Here is a 19,909-nt window from a genome sequence, read left to right on the forward strand (position 1 = left end):
AGTCAGTTGTCTTAATTATAAATATAAACTCAGTTTTCTTAAATATAAATATAATTTTTATTACTCTCTGGCGTAAATGTAAACAGTACTCACCATAACTTCCACTCTGGTGAATATCCGCACGCTCTGACTTGTTTCGGCGCTTTGTCGAAATTTTCGCCGCCTCGATTGCTGTCGCGATGTTTTGAAAGCATCTTCAATAGAGATGTTCGCCTTACGTATGCATGTTAAACCGCTTTCCCCTTTTCAATTCAAACGACGAGAAAATCCTCTATTTAAATATTGCTTTACTCCGATTGGTGAATGTAACACAATGGAGACAATCCGCTCTTGGCAGGGCCCGGAGGGAGAGTGTTATTGTTGTGGTCGAGAATTGGCCGCTGTCCCACCGGGTGGGCAAGTGATTTGAACCTGGAGGCCTGGCTGCTAAGGCGATTTTCCAACCGTCGGTGCACGGAACATACGAATCAAGCATGTTTCGAAGGTCTGTGATGGAAAAGCGTCTTGAGTTTTGCCGGGTGAAATTCCCGTTCCGCGGACGTTTTCGTCCGATGAAGGAAGCGAGTGGTTAGAGGAGCTATGGTGCGAGCTCTATGTGGAATTTCGAGACGATTGGAGCTTTTGGGGCGAATTAACGGCTGTTTTATTATTCGGAGATCTGCCGAGCCTCGCGCTGCAGTAACCTACCTTGGGGAGATTATATATAGAGAGGAAATCAGCAAACCTAAAACCCACTAAATCGCGCTGAAATGGCCAAAATACGGCACAAAAACACTGGCAAGATACCGAGGAGACAACGTAAGCCATTTCTTTTTTCAATTCATGCCATTTATTTTCGATTCCAAAACACGTTCGTAAATTCCCATACAAACCCTTATAATTTACGCCATTGCGTAACACTCAGATCATCGTGACACTCAAATTACAAAGGTCAAAACAAAGGTCTTTATTTAACGCTCATACAGCTTGGGATACCTGTGAAATGATTCGCCTAAAATCTAACATGAAACGGTCTTTCTCCGAGCCTGCAGTGGCATATCTGCTGACCAAAATGGTGCCCAGTCTTCCCAGTCTGAATGAAATCCAAGATGGCTGCCGGTGTTGCCATGCTGTGATTCGGCCCTGTGATTCAGTGTGATTCCGGCCCGCGTTTATCCACGTTTTCTTGCTCATTTTAAAAGCTAGCATTGTACATGAAAATCGTAGGAATTATGATTCAAAGCACTGTTGTTCTTTTTGGCATTAAATGGAGTTTAGATTCATCAAAGAAGGTTTGTAGGTATTCGTGTTTTCACAAATGCGTTTCAGTGTAGGACGGTGCATTAAGTTTTTTTTTTATGCGAATACAATCTGTAAACTGCAAACTGTAAGTCTTGACAGTCATATCTTTTAAGCCTTTTTTTAGAAACACACAAGTCTACATAGCGTTTATCAACTTAGGACACTGAAGAAAGAGATTATCACAGAGAGTCTTGCTGGCATTTATTCTTAGATCCTGTGAAGATTCTTGTAAGATATTATGAGGTCTTAATAAAGAATTGAGATAACAGAAGGTTTTTTTTTTTACTAGATCTTCATAAAAACTGTTTTTAAAAGATCTTTTTCTTAATTACCGGTATTCGTGCTAAGATCTTACCAAGATAATTGTAAGGTAGTAAGATCTTAATCAGAAAATTGGTTGTAAGATTTTGGTACAAATTTTGATTAAGATCTTATTAAGGAAACATTAAGAAATAGGTAAGATCTTATCAAAATCTGTTTAAGATCTTATTTTTAACTCATAGTAAGATCTTAACAAGATTCTTGTAAGTTAATTCTTAAGATCTTAACAAGAATTCTTATTAGATCTTGTCACAAATTTTGATAAGATCTGAATAAGAAAATATTAAGAAATGGATAAGATCTTATTAAAATTTTTTAAGATCTTATTGATTGTTAGGTTGAGGATTTTTTCAAGATTCTTACAAGAATCTTACAAGAATTTAGTAAGATCTTGTAAGAACTTTTAAGATCTTAAAATGCTGGAGATTGTATAGTTTGCATTAAGATTTTGTAAAGAAGTGTCGTAAGATCTTATTAAGATCTGAAATCTTAACAAATCTTAACAATATCTTATTAAGATCTTAGTGTTATTTTCATTCTTACAAGATTCTTACAAGATCTTGCAAGATCTTACAAGATCTTAATAAGATTTCCACCTGGGAAAAAATCTGGACATTGATCAACCGGCAGACAAAACCAAGTAAACACAGGTGCTAATCAAAGTCATCAAAAGGATTGTGCCATTTTTAACATGTTGAAAATGTGAGTGACCAAAATGCGAGAGACTGGTAATGAAAACTTAATTTTGGCACATGTCTTCTAAATATGGTCATGGACTGTGTTTCCAACAAACAGATGGATGAACTTGGGGTTGTTTACAGAATTAGCGCAAGAAAATCACCTAAGCAAGCCAAAACTGAAATTATAGAAGGAAATTGTAACCTTTCAGCTTGTGACTCAAAAATTGTTGACACAAAATGTTTAAGTACTGAAAGAAACTTGAAGGTTAATTTTAAAAACTGGTAGACAAAAATGGATCTTTGAATTTCAACCCATAGCAGTTGTATGATTCATTGATCTATGAAGTAGATATACATTTCTCACAAGCTTGAAAACCTCAGCCAAACCTACTAGTGTGAACACTTTTTATTCCACATCATAACAAAGCTTTTTTATTTTGTTTGTTTAGATGTTCTTTTGGCATCAAGTAAAGAAGCACCAGTGTCATCCTGTTCTAGTGCCCAGGCCTCTCAGCAAAGTTTTTCTACAGCTTCAGAACATGCAGGTTATAATTAATTCCTATTTATAAGTTACATTAGAGTAGGTTATGCACTCTTGGTTCATAGGAGCTAGGTGATATTTATGTTCACTTCATAAATTACCGGGATGTAAAGAATTTTAGCCTTCCCATGATGAGTTTAGTGTAAATGTCCATGTCATCTGCAGGAGCTAAGCAAAATTGACTTCAGGTGAAGAATGTTTGGCTTGGAGCGAACGTAGCATATGAACACTAACATGCTATTTGCGACAGGCAAATTTTCACGCAGAGAAAAGACAGGGATGTTTGTGTCAATTCAGTGAAGAGTCTAAATCCCGTCTACAACGTCACTGAAAAATCAGGGAATTTTATTTTTGGTAAGTTAATTGGCAAAGTATTTATCTTGGGTGGACACTGAAAAGTTGGTAATTTTTTTATGCAGTTGAATGGCAACCTTGGGACAAACTTGACCAGTACTGAAAAATTCACTTTAATTTCCATGGCCTTTTTAAGCAGTAATTAAACAACACTATAAGAAATTTGTGTCAGGGACTTAGTTCCTGGATCTTTGTCCCCTTGTGTTTGCTGAACTTAATAAAGTGTCATTTCATCTGAGCTTAAAAGCGCACAGCCTGTATTGTCAGCTCAGGTCTCTCGGCCACATTGAATATATTTTAATAAATCACTTAATTTACCTGCTAACGTATTTAGCACTGCATTGCTTATTGGAGACACTGTAAACTTCTAAAAGGAACATTGTCAGTTTAACATAAAATCTTAAACATGGTTATTGTTTGGAGGCTGATCAGATGATTAGCCTTCAGGCCAAAGAGTTGATAACAGGACTACTGAACCAAAGTGGCCAGCAGAGAGGATAACAAATCAGCAACTCTACCCACCCAGCCACAGTGCCTTTATTGTAACCTTACCAGAGGGGGCTGGGGCGAGGAACTGGCATAACTATATAAAAATTGTTTTAAAGTTTGTAGTCACCTGTGTCACATGGCATTGTCGAGTTTTAATGTCAAGCAAATGTGCAGAAATTACGAAAAATTCACGTCATATGGTTGCTATGTTGATCTCGCAGACTGCTTTGATGTTACTAGATTTCTTTTTTATCTTTGATTCATCAGACAGTAGCTCAAACAAGAAATCAAAGAGAGAGTCATCATTTCCTAGTAACCAGGATCCCAAGCGCATCAGACTTGGAGGTACTTCTCTTAACTTACCTGAAGCTTTTTAGTTTTAGAAACAGATTAATTTAGAGAATTTAACAATTTCTTGTAAAACCTATAAATTTAACATTCACCAATTAAACTTGATTCAAAGTGACACAATGTATTCACGCTGTCCACAAAACCGTGAAAATGGTTCAATTCTCAGTATCTGCTCAATCTTCAGGAGTTAAAATTGATGATCAAGAGTGGTTAGTGGAACATTATGCTGAATATTTGGCAGATTTTCATTTATTATTTTTTTGCCCGTAAATATGTGGGCTGCATGGGAAGGACTGTCTTTATTCATTTTACAAGGTAAAAAATTTGACGGTAAATCGTGTTTATCTCTGTCCCAGATTATTCTATTATGTTCATTTTGATATTCTTTTACTTTTTTGGTAAACACTTGTTTGTTTCTAAATTTTCATACACAAACTATAAGAAACACTTGGAGGATTTTTTTTAAGTTAGAAAAATAAGTTACCTAAAAAGAGTCGAACCCGAGAATCGATGCAATGCCGGTGCAGTGTTCTACCAATCCCGTTCACACTAACTGCGAGGATCTTTCTTCTGTTTGATCTTTCATCCTCAGTTCAAAATATATGTTTCATATAGTTTACATTCGTTTGTACCAGAAAAGAGTTCGCAAGCTTATATGGACGTGAGCCTCTTCGACGTCTTCACAAAAAAGCTGTCGATTCGGTATCATCGTAGGTGGAAAATTATCCGGATTCATTGAAAGAACTGTTTACACTACAAAACATTGCGGATTAAACAGTAATCGGACACAAAGTATTCACTTTAGATTTCGGATTCAAAATCTCCGGAGACGCGACCAAACCGGGACGTTTTTATTTCGGATAAACTCATCTGCGTGTAAACGGCAAAACGAATCCGCTACTAAAATGTTCCGGATTCGTCACAATACGGAAAAATCCCCTGTAGTGGAATGTAGTCTAAGCGGGAACCTTACCACTAGACCACCGAAGACTTGCCAACAGAGTCTTTAATTAAGTTTTTGGCTAGGTACATGTATCCTTACCCCCAATATAAAGTAAACGCTCCAGGCGTCTTGTTTTATGATGTGTGGATATAGAGCTTTTATACTGTAAAATTCCGAAAATAAACCCCTCCGAATATAACCCCCCCCCCCCCCCCCCCCAAACTCGAAACGCAAAAAATCTTCCGTTAAAAAACCGAATATAAGCCCCGGAGGCTTAAAATTAGAAATTGCCTCAAAATACAAAATTAACCAAAGCAAAAACGGTACCATAAAATTAACACATAAATTATTTCAAGTAAAAGAACCCTTGAATGGCATTCAAAAAGTGTCACTGTTTATTGCTGTTTGCTTAGTTCACTCTTCACTCTTGCCTTGAATTTCTTCGGTACATAGACAAAGTTCTTTCAAGGAAGTTCTATTCCACCACCCTGCACCCAAACTGGACTTAGACGAAATATTTCTTTGCCTTCCAACTTGATCTTGTCATTGCAAGTTGTTGAGAGTATAAAATTGTAAAGAAATAAACAGTTGAAAGTAGCTGAAAAGTTCTTTTACTTGGTTATACCTTGGTTAAGGCGTACAACAATAAGTTAGGCGAATCGATTTTGAGACGCTGCTTTCCCTCCAAGTATAAGCCCAGCCGATTTTGTCACGCAAATTTCCCTCCGTATATAGGCCCCTCAAAAAAGGGCTTTTGAAAAATAAAAGCCCCGGGGCTTATTTCCGAAATTAAATTTTACGGTATATTGATTAGAGAACAAGTTTCGTTCCTCTCCATCATTAAAAAATATACCTTTCATTTTTAACGGCATTTTTTGTTATTTTTATCATTTTTTTTATGGATGGGTTCTGCTGTTATTAAATCCGAACTAAATAACTGATCTGTTGACGTCGTTTGTGCAAAATTATCAATTCCCAGTCTCACATCCCTTCTCCTTTCTACTCCACCCCCCCCCCCCTAAAGAAATGTTTCCTATGTGCGTATGTAAAAAGTTAAAGTGCCCATAACGGAATTTTTTTTATTTTCTCACCTGAATCTTTACATTACGCAAAGAACGTCCGAGAAAAAAATTTTCGATTTGCATGAAACGCGAATTTTTTATGAATTTTACAAATCTTTAAAATCCTATTTTATTGCGGTCCACCCACCCCGCTGATGAGAATGCCGACGGGCTCACAATAGGGCCACGTGACATGGTCTGTGACGTACATTCTGGAACTCTCGAGTCTATGCACTCACTTGACCTTCAGTAAAGTACATTCGCGGCAGAAAGAAAATCGTCAGATTCACCGGTAGGAAGGAAAAACTTAGCTCCAAATAAGTATATTCCATGGCAGAAAACTTATCTGACACGGAAAGTGAGCAAACCGCTGAAGAAAGCAGCTAGGACGAATTTGAAAGCGTCGAAGTCGAGGCGATAGATGGCGTCCACGAAACAATTAATACGTGTGAAGATGATGATACACTCGAACCGTACACGGACGAGCCTATAGCAGACGAAGAATGGCTAAAAAGATTTCGCAAGGAGCAAGAGGAGAAGCGACGACTCGAGAAAGATTTAACGAAACGCTTGGAGAATAGAGTGCGTGTTAGTGGATGGTAAAGTTCTCACCTTGCATTTTGCATACGCGCTCTTCATTATCATCTGTCAAAACTATGGCCAAGTACTCACATACATTCGAACGAATTATTTTCCATGTAGATGTACTTGTGGTAACTGTAGCCGTGATCTGCTAGCAAATATCAGCGAGTGCTACTGCTGCAAGGAACTCGAAGGCAATTGGGACGCGCTGACTAGCGACATTGTTCTCGCGGAACTACAGGAAGGACACGTGTTGAACTGTGATAATAATAGCTTGTCTCGTTCTCTGAAATTTCGGCCGTAAATTTAATTGTAGGATGGAAGTTGTTAGCTTGTCCAATGAACAGGTTAATTTCCTTTTTGTCACTGTCCCACAGTTTACGAAATCCATTGTATCTTTTAGGCGCATACGTCCGGCGAAATGTTCGAAGTCTAACAAGAGTTGGCGTCTAATGTAATTCGTGTCTGTCACCGGTGTCGGGACAAATTTGAGCCCTTTAGAAATAACGCTAACAGGCTGTCGCTAAGTTGTTTGTTTGAAAAATTCTTCATGAATTTCTCGTGTTTTTCTCTTTGTGTCTCAATCCGTTTTTTAGCCAATTTTTTTTCTGCGCTCTTTGCGCTTGTTATTTGTTTTGTGCCTTATTTTTATTTTGAACCCCCGTTGTGGTGGTTAGGTTTTCAGAGATAACGCTGTTATACTTTTCAACATTTTTATTGTTTGCAGAATTCTGCAACGCATGTGTGTACAATATTTGTTTGAGCTCGTTGAATTCTTGCTGCAGTTTATCTACCCTATATCTACATCGTGGCTTACAATGTTTTCTGTGTTCGCCGAGTGCGACTGTTCTCGCGTCGATCTATTTACATCAGTGCTAGCATTTGTGCTAGTATTTTTTGAGAGCTTGGTCTCAACGAAACTTCGCGGATCTCACGATCTATGAGAATATATAACAAAACAATTACGCCATATTTTATAAAACTTGCGACTGAGTTAACAGTGAGGTCAAACTATAAACCTCAGAAGGTTACAACGCTTAGAATGTCACAAGCGGGTGTGAATATTCAGCTTCGAAAGCTTACCATTCGCTTTTCCCTGCTCCTCTTCGTAGGTGGCTCTTGGTCTTCGTCTTCCTTTCGCTTAGCTGTTTTAAAGGATAAACACAAACGCGATGTCATCCTACTTTAGTTCACGTTTTAAGTTTAAACCTGAATTCATCAGCCTTGTGAAATTCCACGTCATTGAAGTCCATCGAGCACAAGGACGAGGTCTTTCCAGGCGCGCGTCCACATCTTCCTCCGCTTCAGCATAAAATCGATCCATTTCTTTCGCCTCCTCAGTCTTTGCGGGCATGTGGTGCCAAAGAAAGGAATCCTGTGCATGCTTATTCCATTCGCTTCGTCTTTGATGTTTCCACATCTCGCTGCAACACATCTTTCCGGCATTTTCGAGAGACGTGCAGAAATACCGCGACTTGTTTTCAGTGAGATCCAGAGAAAGGCTGAAGTCACGTGTTCCTGAATCTACGTCACAGCTCTTGCTAAACCGAGAGGAGACTAATGCGAATGGTGGGCCAAAATGGCGGCAAATTTGAACGTCTTATAAAATTCATAAAAAATTCGCGTTTTATGCAAATCGAAAATTTTTTTTCACTGAAGTTCTTAGGATGATGTTTAGATTCAGATAAGAAAATAAAAAAAATTTCCGATATGGCCACTTTAAAGTAGAGATGTACTTCTTTTCGCCAACAGATTCTTCAACTGTATTTTTGGAGTGGAGTCAGAATCAACTGTGCTCATTATACAACAGTACCATGAGTCAGGTGATGATTACTCCTTGGAACCCAGACGACACCATGGATATTGACGAGGTGTATGTGGAGTTATCATTTCTGAGAGATGACAGAAAACTTGCTGGAACAAAAAAGAAGAAGCTCGAAGATTACACTGAGATATTTGAGGGCCGCGGACATCATCTCATCCCTAAACGAATTCTTGTGTACGGAAGGCCTGGCATAGGAAAGTCCACCTTTGCAAAGAAACTTGCTGTAGACTGGTCAAGGGGCGAGAAAAAAATCCTGACGAGATTCGATATTTCACTTTTTATTAAGCTGCGAAATGTATGCAATACTCAAGACATCACCTCCATGTTACAAGAAGCTGAACTGTTGTCTGTTGACGACCCGACGGTATTTAATAAATTGTATGAATACATTCTTCAGAACCAGCAGAAAGTCCTGCTTGTTTTGGATGGCTTTGATGAGTACAGCTGTGAAAAATCATCACCTGTTTATGAGATTTGGAAGGGAGTTCGACTGCCAGATTGTACTGTTCTGGTGACAACCCGGGCGACAAAAGAGGAAGAGCTAAGAGCACCAAGCCATGCTCAGTTCGAGATCAATGGGTTTGAAAGTAAAGAGCAAATTAAAAAATTTGCACTCAAGTTCCTGCATCACCAAGATGATGTAGGGAAGTTTACTGAATTCTTGACTGAACGCCACCTGTGGGATATGGCGAAAATACCGCTTCTTCTGTTGATGCTATGTCTAGCTTGGAAGGACAAAGAAAATCCAGAACTCTTAACCTCTCGGGCGGACCTGTACAAAAGTTTTTTTGACACCCTGTTTGATCACGTGGCAGCCAAAAATCCTGAGCAGACGTTTGCAAGTGTAGATGAATACAAAGAAGACCTCTCAAAGTTAGGAAAGCTAGCATTTAATGCTCTTATGGAGGACTGCCTTTACTTCAAGCTCAGCAAACTGCCTGAGGACATTCGCGCTCTCATTGAGAAATTTATTGGTGCCGGTTTCTTTCAAATTTCCAACCTTTCAAGCTCACGTCGTCGTGAACAAGGCGTTTTCTTCCTGCATAAGACTATACAGGAATTTCTCTCTGCCTGGTTCATCGTTCAGGAACTGGCGAGTGCGAAAGAAGGCAAACTCACCTGCTTGTCGCAAGTCCATTCCTTTGAAAAAGTCCGGAAGATTGTTGAAGTTCTGAAATTTGTGTGTGAGTTGTCATCAGAAGCTACCAGTGCTGTCTTAAGTCACCTGCGGATAATAGGAGAGAAGGAAGGTCTGATAGAGTGCAGCTTCACTGAAACACCGTCTGATGAAGACCTGTCTGAAGATCAAAGAAAGTTTCGTACGATCAGTTTAGATTGTCTACTGTGTTGTCGGGCCTCAGATAGACAGGATATCCTCGCACGATTTCTTCGGTGTGTGAACAGTGTTTTGGTGATAGATGAAGACCAGCTGCCCCTTGTTGCCACAGAACACGCATTGAAATTTTCCGATTTACCTGGACCATGTTATTTATTTTTGACAAGCTACGGGAAAAAGGTAGATCACAATGTGTTGTCCTTACTGCGCGATTTGGAAACTGTCCTTGTGACCTGTTATGGTGATACCACGGCTGAAGTAGAAAAGTACAATGACCTGCAAGTAAACGATTTTTTTCTCAAAAAAGAACGCGGGCAAATGATCCTCCACTTAACTGCCATTAAGAAAGATTTAACTTTGGACCATCTGCGGTGTATTGAACTACTCCGTGCACTCACATCAGCACCAGAGTCTCCTCCTCAGAGGTCTGTTGATCACGTGGAGAATCGGATGAATAGCAATGAGACTGAGAGCACGTCTGGCCGGACACAAAACCATTCTCTGTCATTCGTCAGAGGGATAAAGCTTATGGAACCAACAAGTGAGGACCTTACGGTTGTAACTAACGCATTGCCTTTTGTGAATGTACCTCGAGTCATAGACATTTCTACTAACCTGAAATCCTGCAATGATCAGCTGAAAGAAAGTTTGTTCTCATGCATTCCCGTCACTAACAGTCTTTATCAATTAAAACTTAGATTTCTTAATTTAACAGCCAAGTCCGCGATTGACATTTTCAAGCAACTTCACCAGGCCCATAATTTGCATGAACTCGACTTGTCACGTAATAATTTGCATGGCACTCTCAGTAATTTGGCTGAGAACCTTCACCATTTACCACAACTTACCAAACTCAACTTGTCAGATGTTCATATGGGAGATAAAGAGTGTCGGCTACTTGCCGAGTCTCTTAAATTTGTCCGGAAGTTACAAGTGCTGAATATATCATCCAACCTGCTGGGTCAGGGGATCTGCGAGCTTGCCAAACACCTGTTCAACGTGCCTCATCTGACTGAGCTGGACCTGAGCAAAACAGAGATGGGTGAAAGGGAAGTCACAGCTGTTGCCCGTAGTTTAGAAAGTATTTCAAAGGTGAAGAATCTTGATTTATCATGCAACCCGCTGGGTCAGGGGATCATTGAGCTTGCCAAACACCTGTTAAACGTGCCTCATCTGACTGAGCTGGACCTGAGCGTAACACATATGGGTGAAAAGGAAGTCACAGCTGTTGCCCGTAGTCTACAAAGTATTTCAAACTTGAAGAATCTTGATTTATCGTCCAACCCGCTGGGTCAGGGGATCACTGAGCTTGCCACACACTTGCCCAGCGTGCCTCATCTGACTGACCTGGGCCTGATGGGTACACAGATGGGTGAAAAGGAAGTCACAGCTGTTGCCCGTGCACTAAAAGATCTGCCGGAGCTGGAGTGGCTTAACCTATCCCACAATCCAGTGGGCCGAGGAGTAACTGAACTGACTCAGCATCTCAGTAGTATTCCTCAGCCGTGGGGCCTGGGGCTGAACGGTGTTCAGATGACAAAGAAAGAAGCAAGTGAGATGTGTGCAGCAGTGCAGGGAACGGAGATCCACTTGGACACAGATTACCATGTAAGTTTTTTACTTTCATTTTATTTTGTATTTACTCTTTGTATATTTTACCTTTTAATACTTGAAAAACTCCCCGTTAGCTTGTTTCAAGAAATCAATACTGCACAGGAGAAACTTTAGTTCGATTGTTAGAAGGATTTTAACTTATGTTAATTGTTAGAAGGATTATGTTAATTGTTAGAAGGAGTTTAACTTATTACTTTACTGAACTAACGTTTTAAATAACGGAAATCGCCGAACAATGTTTGTTTGCAGTGTTGATTTTTTAATTTTATTTATCGAGCACGTTTGGAATCTGAAATCACTTTGGTGAGGGAACAATGCGTAGGGATTCATTTTATTTCATTATTTTTCATTATTACACGAAATGCCCGCAGGGCAGGCCGTGTCTAGGTTTCGGTCGGGTATCTTTTTTTTTTTTTCTTCGTCGTAGTCACAAATCGACAAATTAATTTATGCATTAAAATATGTCCTCCCCTAGTGGGGATGTATTGTTCTGATTGTCTTCAACAAAAGCAGGCCAATCAAAATCTATTATTCGGCATATATCACGAGAGAGGGGACCCACTCATCCCTTCCTGTGTGACGTCAAATCATTATTTGATTTATTCATTAAACCTTGATTAAATTCTACCCTCTTCCAGAAGGGATTTATTGTTCTGATTGTCTTGAACAAAAACAGCCTAATCAAAATCTATTATCGGCGCGTATATCACGAGGGAGGGGACCCACTTATCTCTACCTGTGTGACGTCAAAGCAAGTCATCATTTCGAAAAGTTGTTTTTGTTCAATGGCGGCCATACGTATGAATTTAAGACTCTGATCTGCCGTTTTCAGAGAGAAAACAAACCTTTTTCAAGCAGTAAATCGAAATAGTAACTTCTAGGTAGTACTCGACAGTTGAAACAGTGGAAATTGGGAGAGTTCACAGCAAAGAAAGTCCGCTTTAAAAAGCAGATCGAATAATCAACGCAAAGGATTAGAGCTAGAGGAGGCCAGACCAGTTCAGCGGGGTCATGACGTTATTGCATAGTTATTTCTGGTATGATTCCTAGTAACACAACGATAAGTATCACGCAATATATCTGAATAAAACCATTCAGACAATTATTTCAATTGCCAAGGGAGGATAGTTTTTAAATATCTGCGAAACATACGATGGGGAATAATTGGGGCTACATTAAGCATTCCGTGTAATGCCATTAGAGTGGCATCTTGTTTTTTCTTCGTCGTAGTCACAAATCGACAAATTAATTTATGCATTAAAATATGTCCTCCCCTAGTAGGGATGTATTGTTCTGATTGTCTTCAACAAAAGCAGGCCAATCAAAATCTATTATTCGGGCACATATCACGAGAGAGGGGACCCACTCATCCCTTCCTGTGTGACGTCAAATCATTATTTGATTTATTCATTAAACCTTGATTAAATTCTACCCTCTCCCAGAAGGGATTTATTGTTCTGATTGTCTTGAACTTTTTCAATTACTGAAGAAACATCGCTGTTAACTGCACACCATTTTCACAACCGTTTTCGAAATGAAATGTTTGTGGGGTGCGTTTGCTCTTGGGAAGTCAGAATAGAGACTCGATTGGTGATAGTAAAAGGTGGATGGTAAATTAAAACGTGATGAAAAAAAAAGTCAAAGGAAAAGAATTTCTGTACATTCTTAGAGATTATTGTACGGGCTCGTCTCTGTGTACATACATGTAAAGCATTGCTCGCTCAATCTGTGAAGTAAAGTTTACCGCAGTCACAGTCCTGTTGTTTTATTATTTTTTTTTTTTGCGAGAAAATTTAAGGACATAGATACTTCTTTGCCTCTTTTTTTTTTTTCCAAATATCAAGTTGCTTGTTGAAGCATCAAAATAGCGCGAATCATCGTTTCGATGTTTTTGTAAGATCTTTATGAAGACTAAAGGCAATTAACATTGAAAGCTGAATTTAAACAAAAGTTTACTTTTTACTTTGAACGATAGCTTAAGTTCTTGAATACTGAAAATGTTGGTTACACAAAGCAGCACTTTTGCCCGCGCATTTCAGAACAAACAAGAAGCTGTTTTCAGCTTATACTCGGGCCATGTTTGACTGCTTGGTGCGTAAGCCTACGATCTTTTAGCAGTGATAACTCCCAGCATCGCTAACTCCCCCAACTCGATAGATATAGAGATATACACTCAGGAAAAAATAGTTCAGACTTCAGAAGTGATTTATCGTTTTATTGCTACAGCTCTGTTTCGTATTTGGTCAGGAGCTGACTACACTCATCAGGCAGCTTCAACGAATGACAGTAAAGTATATAAAGTAATCAAAAACTGGCGATTTAAAGCAAGCAGCTACTAGGCGATAAAATACAATTCCACGTGCCATGATAGAATTCACGTGCCATGATTCAAACGATTACATTACTTTACACTGACAAGAGGTTTTTGGTACATATCTATTCATATGAGGGTTTGGATTTGTGAAATCATTCGAACTGGTGATTTAAAACAAGCGTTTGCTGGGCGATAAAATACGAGTGTGGAAAATATGCGAGGCATGCGAGGCATGCGAGGTAGACGTGCGAGGCATGAACAACCCCCAACATAAATGCTAACCGTTAAGCTAACCGGAGTGTTTTTTTTTTTTTTTTTTTTTTAGGCTAACCTGAGTGCCTCACACGTCTGCCTCGCATGGCTCGCCGATTGTCAAGACCCATAAAATACTAATGCTCGTGGCGTGATACAATTCACGTGCCATGATACAAACGGTTACTTTACGTTATTCCAGAGGTTTTGAGTACATATCTCAGTATTGCTGTAGGGACTTGAACTTGGTAATTCATTGCGTTTGTTCTGGCTACTAAGATCTTTTCTACGGAAATAAACTTTTCGTGAAGACATAGGTTACATTTCTTGTTAGTGGTATTATCGGTTTTGCACTTTTTGGGTACTTTCCATTTAATTAGAAATGTTTTGTTTGCGTCCTTCAGGGTCCATATATTGTTCAGATAGTTCCGTTGCATTGCGTCTGTTGGCGTTTCGGAAGAATGTATTGTTGTTTCGGTATCGTTCTTTGGTCTTCTTTAAAGCTTGATGCCAGTCCCACGTACGATTCTGTTGTTGTTACCGTCGTTCGCTTGGAGGCATTTACCATCAAGTGGGCATTCTGCTTTCTTCCTGCAGTTGCAGCTCGGGTCATGATTTTGGTTTGGGGTTGTTGCTACCTTTGAGAGTATCTGTTTTTTTATGTGATGCGATGATGGTTTTCATGTTTGGCATGCATGAGTAGCTGAGTTTTAGTGTGTATCTGTTGAAGATCTTGTTTATTGGGTGGTTCTTGGGAAGCATTTGTCGACGATGGATGAAAATTTCTGTACAATTGACAATTTCTAAATCTCCTATATTTAACATACACTGACATAAACACTCTAATATCAACTTATCAATATAAGCTCAAATTCTTTTACTCAGATGTATCAACGATATGAAACATGATTTAGCCAGACAAAGCTCTGTGAGCTCTAGGGCACAAATTAAAGAAGTTTGTTGACAAAACGGTTCCTTCTGGAAAACTGATGACAAAATTGCAAGTACGTTCGGATGATTTGTCGTGAGTGATGTATTCCTTGGCCCGTCAATTTTTCTGAACGTGCCTTGTTTCGCATTTCGTAATAAAAATGCTCCGCGCGATAACCCATGAAGGTTCAGGAATTTTCCGGCGGAGGAATCAAACACGAGAATTGTCATCGCAGGACTGAGTGTGACACGATAGCGATCGCGTCACCGATTACTTTTCTGTAAAGTCTTATTGGCGGTACTTTCTTTTGGGGCTATTTTGATGTTTATTATGCGAAGTTCAAACTTGTAAGTCTCTGGATGAAAACCTAAGGCGTGGACATTAAAATAAAAGCTAAAGAGCAGCAGTTTTCTCAAACGTGGATTTCGGCATTTCTTAAAGATGACCTTTGAAAGTTATAAGAGGCTAATGGATCCTACTGATTCACCTAAACATCGAGCACCTCTGCTGTCCTATTATTCCAAGCGTTCACTAAGTCAGAAACTGTCTCTTTTTTCTCCCCTTCCGCAGCGTGCACTTGCGATCGATTGTTCGATTCGACATGACCATTTTTCTTCTGTAAAACATTCGCGTTGCTTGTGGTGAGGTCTGCATTCGAATCTTTGGAATTCTGTGAATTTTCTGAGCATTCTGAAGCGTCTTGCGAGGGTCCCAAAGAAAGCTGCAAAACCTCACTATACTTTTCTGTTTCGATTTTCTATTCGCGTTTTCGATCAGTGCCCACCATCTACATCATGCGGAGTTAAATTCATGCGCGTGCTGCTCGTGCGACAAACCTTCCAAAGATTCATGATTTCTTGCACAACTGTCACCCTCGCTAATCAGACGAAACGGAATGCACCATGTTCAAGCTACCTCCTTTTCTCTTATGCTATAATCCTCATCCACGGGCTTTAATCCTTACGTTTTCGCTTTCATCGCCACTCGACCTCGACATGCTATCATTGCCTTCACCTTTTTGCTCTAACGACTCCAGAATCGTCTCTGCGCTAAGGGAAACGTTCACGAACGCTTCACAACCGACGCCAAATGGTTTGATTCGAAAGAAAAGTGACTCGCAGAATACATCGGGGAAAGGGAGGGGGAGCTAAGGAAGCGAAAAAAAATGAGGGAGTTCGGGACCCTCCCCTCCCCTTCCCCGAGTTCTTAACTCGGCGCCTCACGGCTCGAGTGCAAAGAACGCGAAGAATTTGATAACGTGACAGAAAACTTTACTCGTGCCACCCGAGTACAAAAAGCGAGACTGAGAACAATAACTCGTGGCCCGAAGTCTTACCTCTCGGCCCATTGCGACCCCAAAAAGAAAAAAGAATTTGATAATGCTACCGAAACCTTAACTCGATCACACTTAACCACACGATCCTCAATTGTAAAGCACATGCTCATTATCTGTATAGCCCTCGGAACTGAAATGATCCCCAATTTTTTTCACGCTTGCCGGAGCCGAAATGATTCCCAACTAATTCAGTTTCAGAACGGAATGGCATGCTTCACTGCGGAATTGGAAGCAACTTTCTCCTTGATAATTTTGGCAACGCCGCGTTTTAAGACCGGTAGACATTTGAACACTGTTTTACAAGATATACATTTTTTTGTCACATTACAATGAAACCCCGCTTTACGATCACTCGCTAATGCGCAGCCCCGACACCACCTTCTCTCTGCACAAGCTAACAACAAGTTTCATTCGGGCAAATTAATTTCATTCATCCCTCCTGAAAAAATGTTTCCCGTATGCCGATGAGTGCAAGACTGTTTGAATGAGCGTAAGGTTTCTTTCTGTAGTACAGTTAACAAGGTTAATCATCGTCCTGTTGCTTTAATGTATTCTTGAATGTTTATATCGATGAAACATGTGTCCGTGACGTTTATTCTGAGAAACCGGTAAATACGGACGCTAAGGGACATGCAAAAGTTTCCGTAAAAACCGGGTTCCGCCGTACCTATTACTTTCTTATTTCATCTTGTACATGAAAAGAAAATAGAACCGAAAAGGTGGAGCGTTTTTGGAACTTTAACTCATTTTGTACAATTAGTACAATATTTATCAGCTTTCAGTTTATAGCGGTTATCAACTGAGAGAACACACAATCCACCGTTTTCAAACAAGGCGGGTAAAGTTGATCGAAGAAAATCCAATGAAATGGTTATATGATAGGATTTCAAGGCAACAGAGCCAACAATTCTTTTAGTTTTAAAAACGTTTGAATTTTACTGCATAAGTACTTTGCAAGCTAAGGTGAATGTAGTGGCAAACGTTTTATTTTGTTGAATGGAAAATCTATTTAAAACCGTAACTGGGTTTTAATAACGCCGTTTGATAAAATGTACGACGCGTTCATATTGTCGATTTTTGAGCGCTATCAATTTCATAAACTTGTTATCATTTTGAATTTTTTCTGAAGAATTCAAGCTTAAAAAGATACCAGTTGGTTTCTTTGCCGGATCAAGTTATGTTTTTTTTTCCAACGTTTATCATTACAATTGACGTTTGTTGTGCTTGTAGTGTTTTATTTCAAGTTATCAAGAAACGTTTTTCGATCTTTTGTAAGTGTTAAAAATGATAATGGCCTTGTCTTAGCATCTCTTCTTTGGTACATGTTATTAGCTGGAGTACAAATTGTTATTAATAATTAAAGCAGCGGTTTCTTTTGTATGATTAAAAAAAGACGATGAGTGAAATTGTTTATATACGTTCCTTAAATGTATAAATACGTGAAAATTTTGCCAATTTTGTTTGTTTTTGGTCACTCCACAATAGCCTGTTGAAACATCATTCCAAAACTTATTTGGGGAACATTTTGGTTAAGGGTGCAAAAAATTGGAGACTTTCTCGAGGTCAGTTTGGGGGTAGGGGGACATTTCGAGCGCGGTACCTATCAACTTTGACTTATTAAATCTGACCTGTCAAAAAGGTTTGCGTACTCTGCAAGTGTAGAAAAACATTTTACTGTCTAATTTGCGAAATACTTTTCATTCAGGAACTTAATATACAAGGCAACTCATTATGTGCAAGATTAGGTATTTCGTATTAAATTCACGCCATGCTGGAATGTTTGAAAATCTTTTATCAAAATTAACCTTCCAATGGTAATTACATCTAGTCTTGAAAATGATGTTACGTAAAACATGGAAACGTCACCCTCGCTCATTGTGATATTCCTTTTTCAAATGTAATATTTTTTTCCGAGAAAATTTTTTTTCCAAAGGCGGAAGTAGTGATGAGAGAAGTGAATGTAGCAGTACCTCTCTAAATAAATCATACCTTTGTACATTAACAGATGGATGACAACAGTGCACCCTCTACGTACAGAATGGCCAAAACATTGTTCTTGGATTTATCTTAATTTTGAGAGCTTACCTTCTCCCCAATCCTCGCACATTTAATTTTCTTCTTCGCCTTAATTTCAATATTTCGCCATTGCCGTTATCTTAAGCTTGGAAAAGATTTACCAAATATTAATCGTCCCATTTATGCAGTCGCCTTTCGGGTTGTGACCTTTTTTGGTTTGCAATTTGTTCTTATTTGCGTTGCCTTTTAGACCCAGCTTAACAATCGTGCAAGTAACTTTTCTTGATCTCTCATTCGTTGCTTTTTTTTTTCACTCTCCTTCTCTCTCAGACCAGGGATAAACATACTCGGAGATTTCGACTGCGCACAGAGGCTGAATTTAAAGCGGAGCGGGAGAGTCTTTTTGGCAGGAGTATTGAATACGCTGAAGACACTGACGAAACTGAATGAAACATAACTCAAGGAGAATCAGCCGCACAGTTTGGACAGGTAACCAAGAGACCAGAAGCTCACTGAACTTCCTAAAGCCACAAAACTACAGTACAATTAACTGAGACTCCGTAGGCACTGGGCGGACTAAAGTTGTTTTTCTCTATCAAAAATCATGGCAAAATTGAACTCTAATTTTTGTTTTGGCTAACGCATCTGCTTAAAAAAACGCAAATATTCAAAGTGCAAACATCAATCAAAATGCGCTCAGACGTCATTAATTTCGTGGAAAAGTAAACAAACATTGGTGTTTCTGTTGTGTTCTGACATTTGACTAAAAGATGACGGAGCTTTTGAAGTTAAGTAAGGTTGAACAAAGTATGGAAGAAATTAAAAATGTCGTCCGGACTTGTGAAACGTGCTCAGTGAAAAAAATGTCACGAAGTTATTGCCATGAAGATTCGCCCAGTTGCGTGCGGGCCGATACTTGGTGCATTAGGTGCAGGTTATTTGAGCTACACCACTGACCATACCCTTGTCAAAAGTCAAACCTGTATTAAGTGGCTTCTCGCTATTGTGAAAAGTCTTGTTCAATCATGTCCGCCCATCGAGCATAGATTTATGACTTGTATCCCCGTCTAATTATGAACGCCTTGGGGACCTAAAATAAGGTTTATATGAAGAAGGGAGTGGTGGGACCAACAAAACAGTCCATGGTAATCTGAAGTGTGCGAAAGATGACCCTATCACTTTAGAATACAATAAAATCTGCAATTCCACAGCGACAAACCAATGAGTGGTGCCGGATCACTTGTAGACCTGGATCAGCAAATTATCTCAAATACAAAATAATAACGACAGACTGATCCCAACGGCGGAGGTGACGAGCTTCCTCGGGGGCTGAACGAAAAAGGCCACTTTAGGCCTGTTTAAATGGCTTCAACATTTGCTTCACCATTCGCTCAACCCGTAAACATGTCGTTCAATATTGTTAATAGTTTTGAGAAATGTTGAAATCGTGTTGAAACAAATTTAAATTAGTTTTAACTTTCACTCAACATCGTTTCAACATTGGACTTTTTTCTCCAAAGCGCTGGATGAAGTTGAAGTCTTTTTAACTCTTCGTATAGCATTTGTCGCATAAACGCAGGCACACGCTGTCAGGCTTTAAAATAAATTCCCAGTTCCTCGCAAAAAAAATTGTTTGGATTTTTAGGCGGACTGTTGGTTCGATGTCAGCTGAAACCGTTTGA

The 19,909-nt window shown here is 39.3% G+C and overlaps 1 protein-coding gene across 1 annotated transcript in view; it reads left to right on the top strand.

Annotated features, from left to right (window-relative positions):
• Positions 1 to 19,405, top strand: part of LOC146456785 (NACHT, LRR and PYD domains-containing protein 14-like) — a 31,454-nt gene extending 12,049 nt beyond the window's left edge. The window contains exons 5-8 of the mRNA XM_085092763.1: positions 2,732 to 2,827; positions 3,934 to 4,011; positions 8,356 to 11,372; positions 18,558 to 19,405. Of these exons, the coding sequence (XP_084948889.1) occupies positions 2,732 to 2,827; positions 3,934 to 4,011; positions 8,356 to 11,372; positions 18,558 to 18,677 (3,311 nt within the window). The 3' untranslated portion in view covers positions 18,678 to 19,405. The remainder of the gene's footprint in view (positions 1 to 2,731; positions 2,828 to 3,933; positions 4,012 to 8,355; positions 11,373 to 18,557) is intronic.
• Positions 19,406 to 19,909: the final 504 nt, after the last annotated feature.

Source organism: Pavona decussata, unplaced genomic scaffold (genome assembly GCF_977016875.1).
Source record: "Pavona decussata unplaced genomic scaffold, jaPavDecu1.1 SCAFFOLD_254, whole genome shotgun sequence".
In the NCBI taxonomy this organism is placed as follows: domain Eukaryota; kingdom Metazoa; phylum Cnidaria; class Anthozoa; order Scleractinia; family Agariciidae; genus Pavona; species Pavona decussata.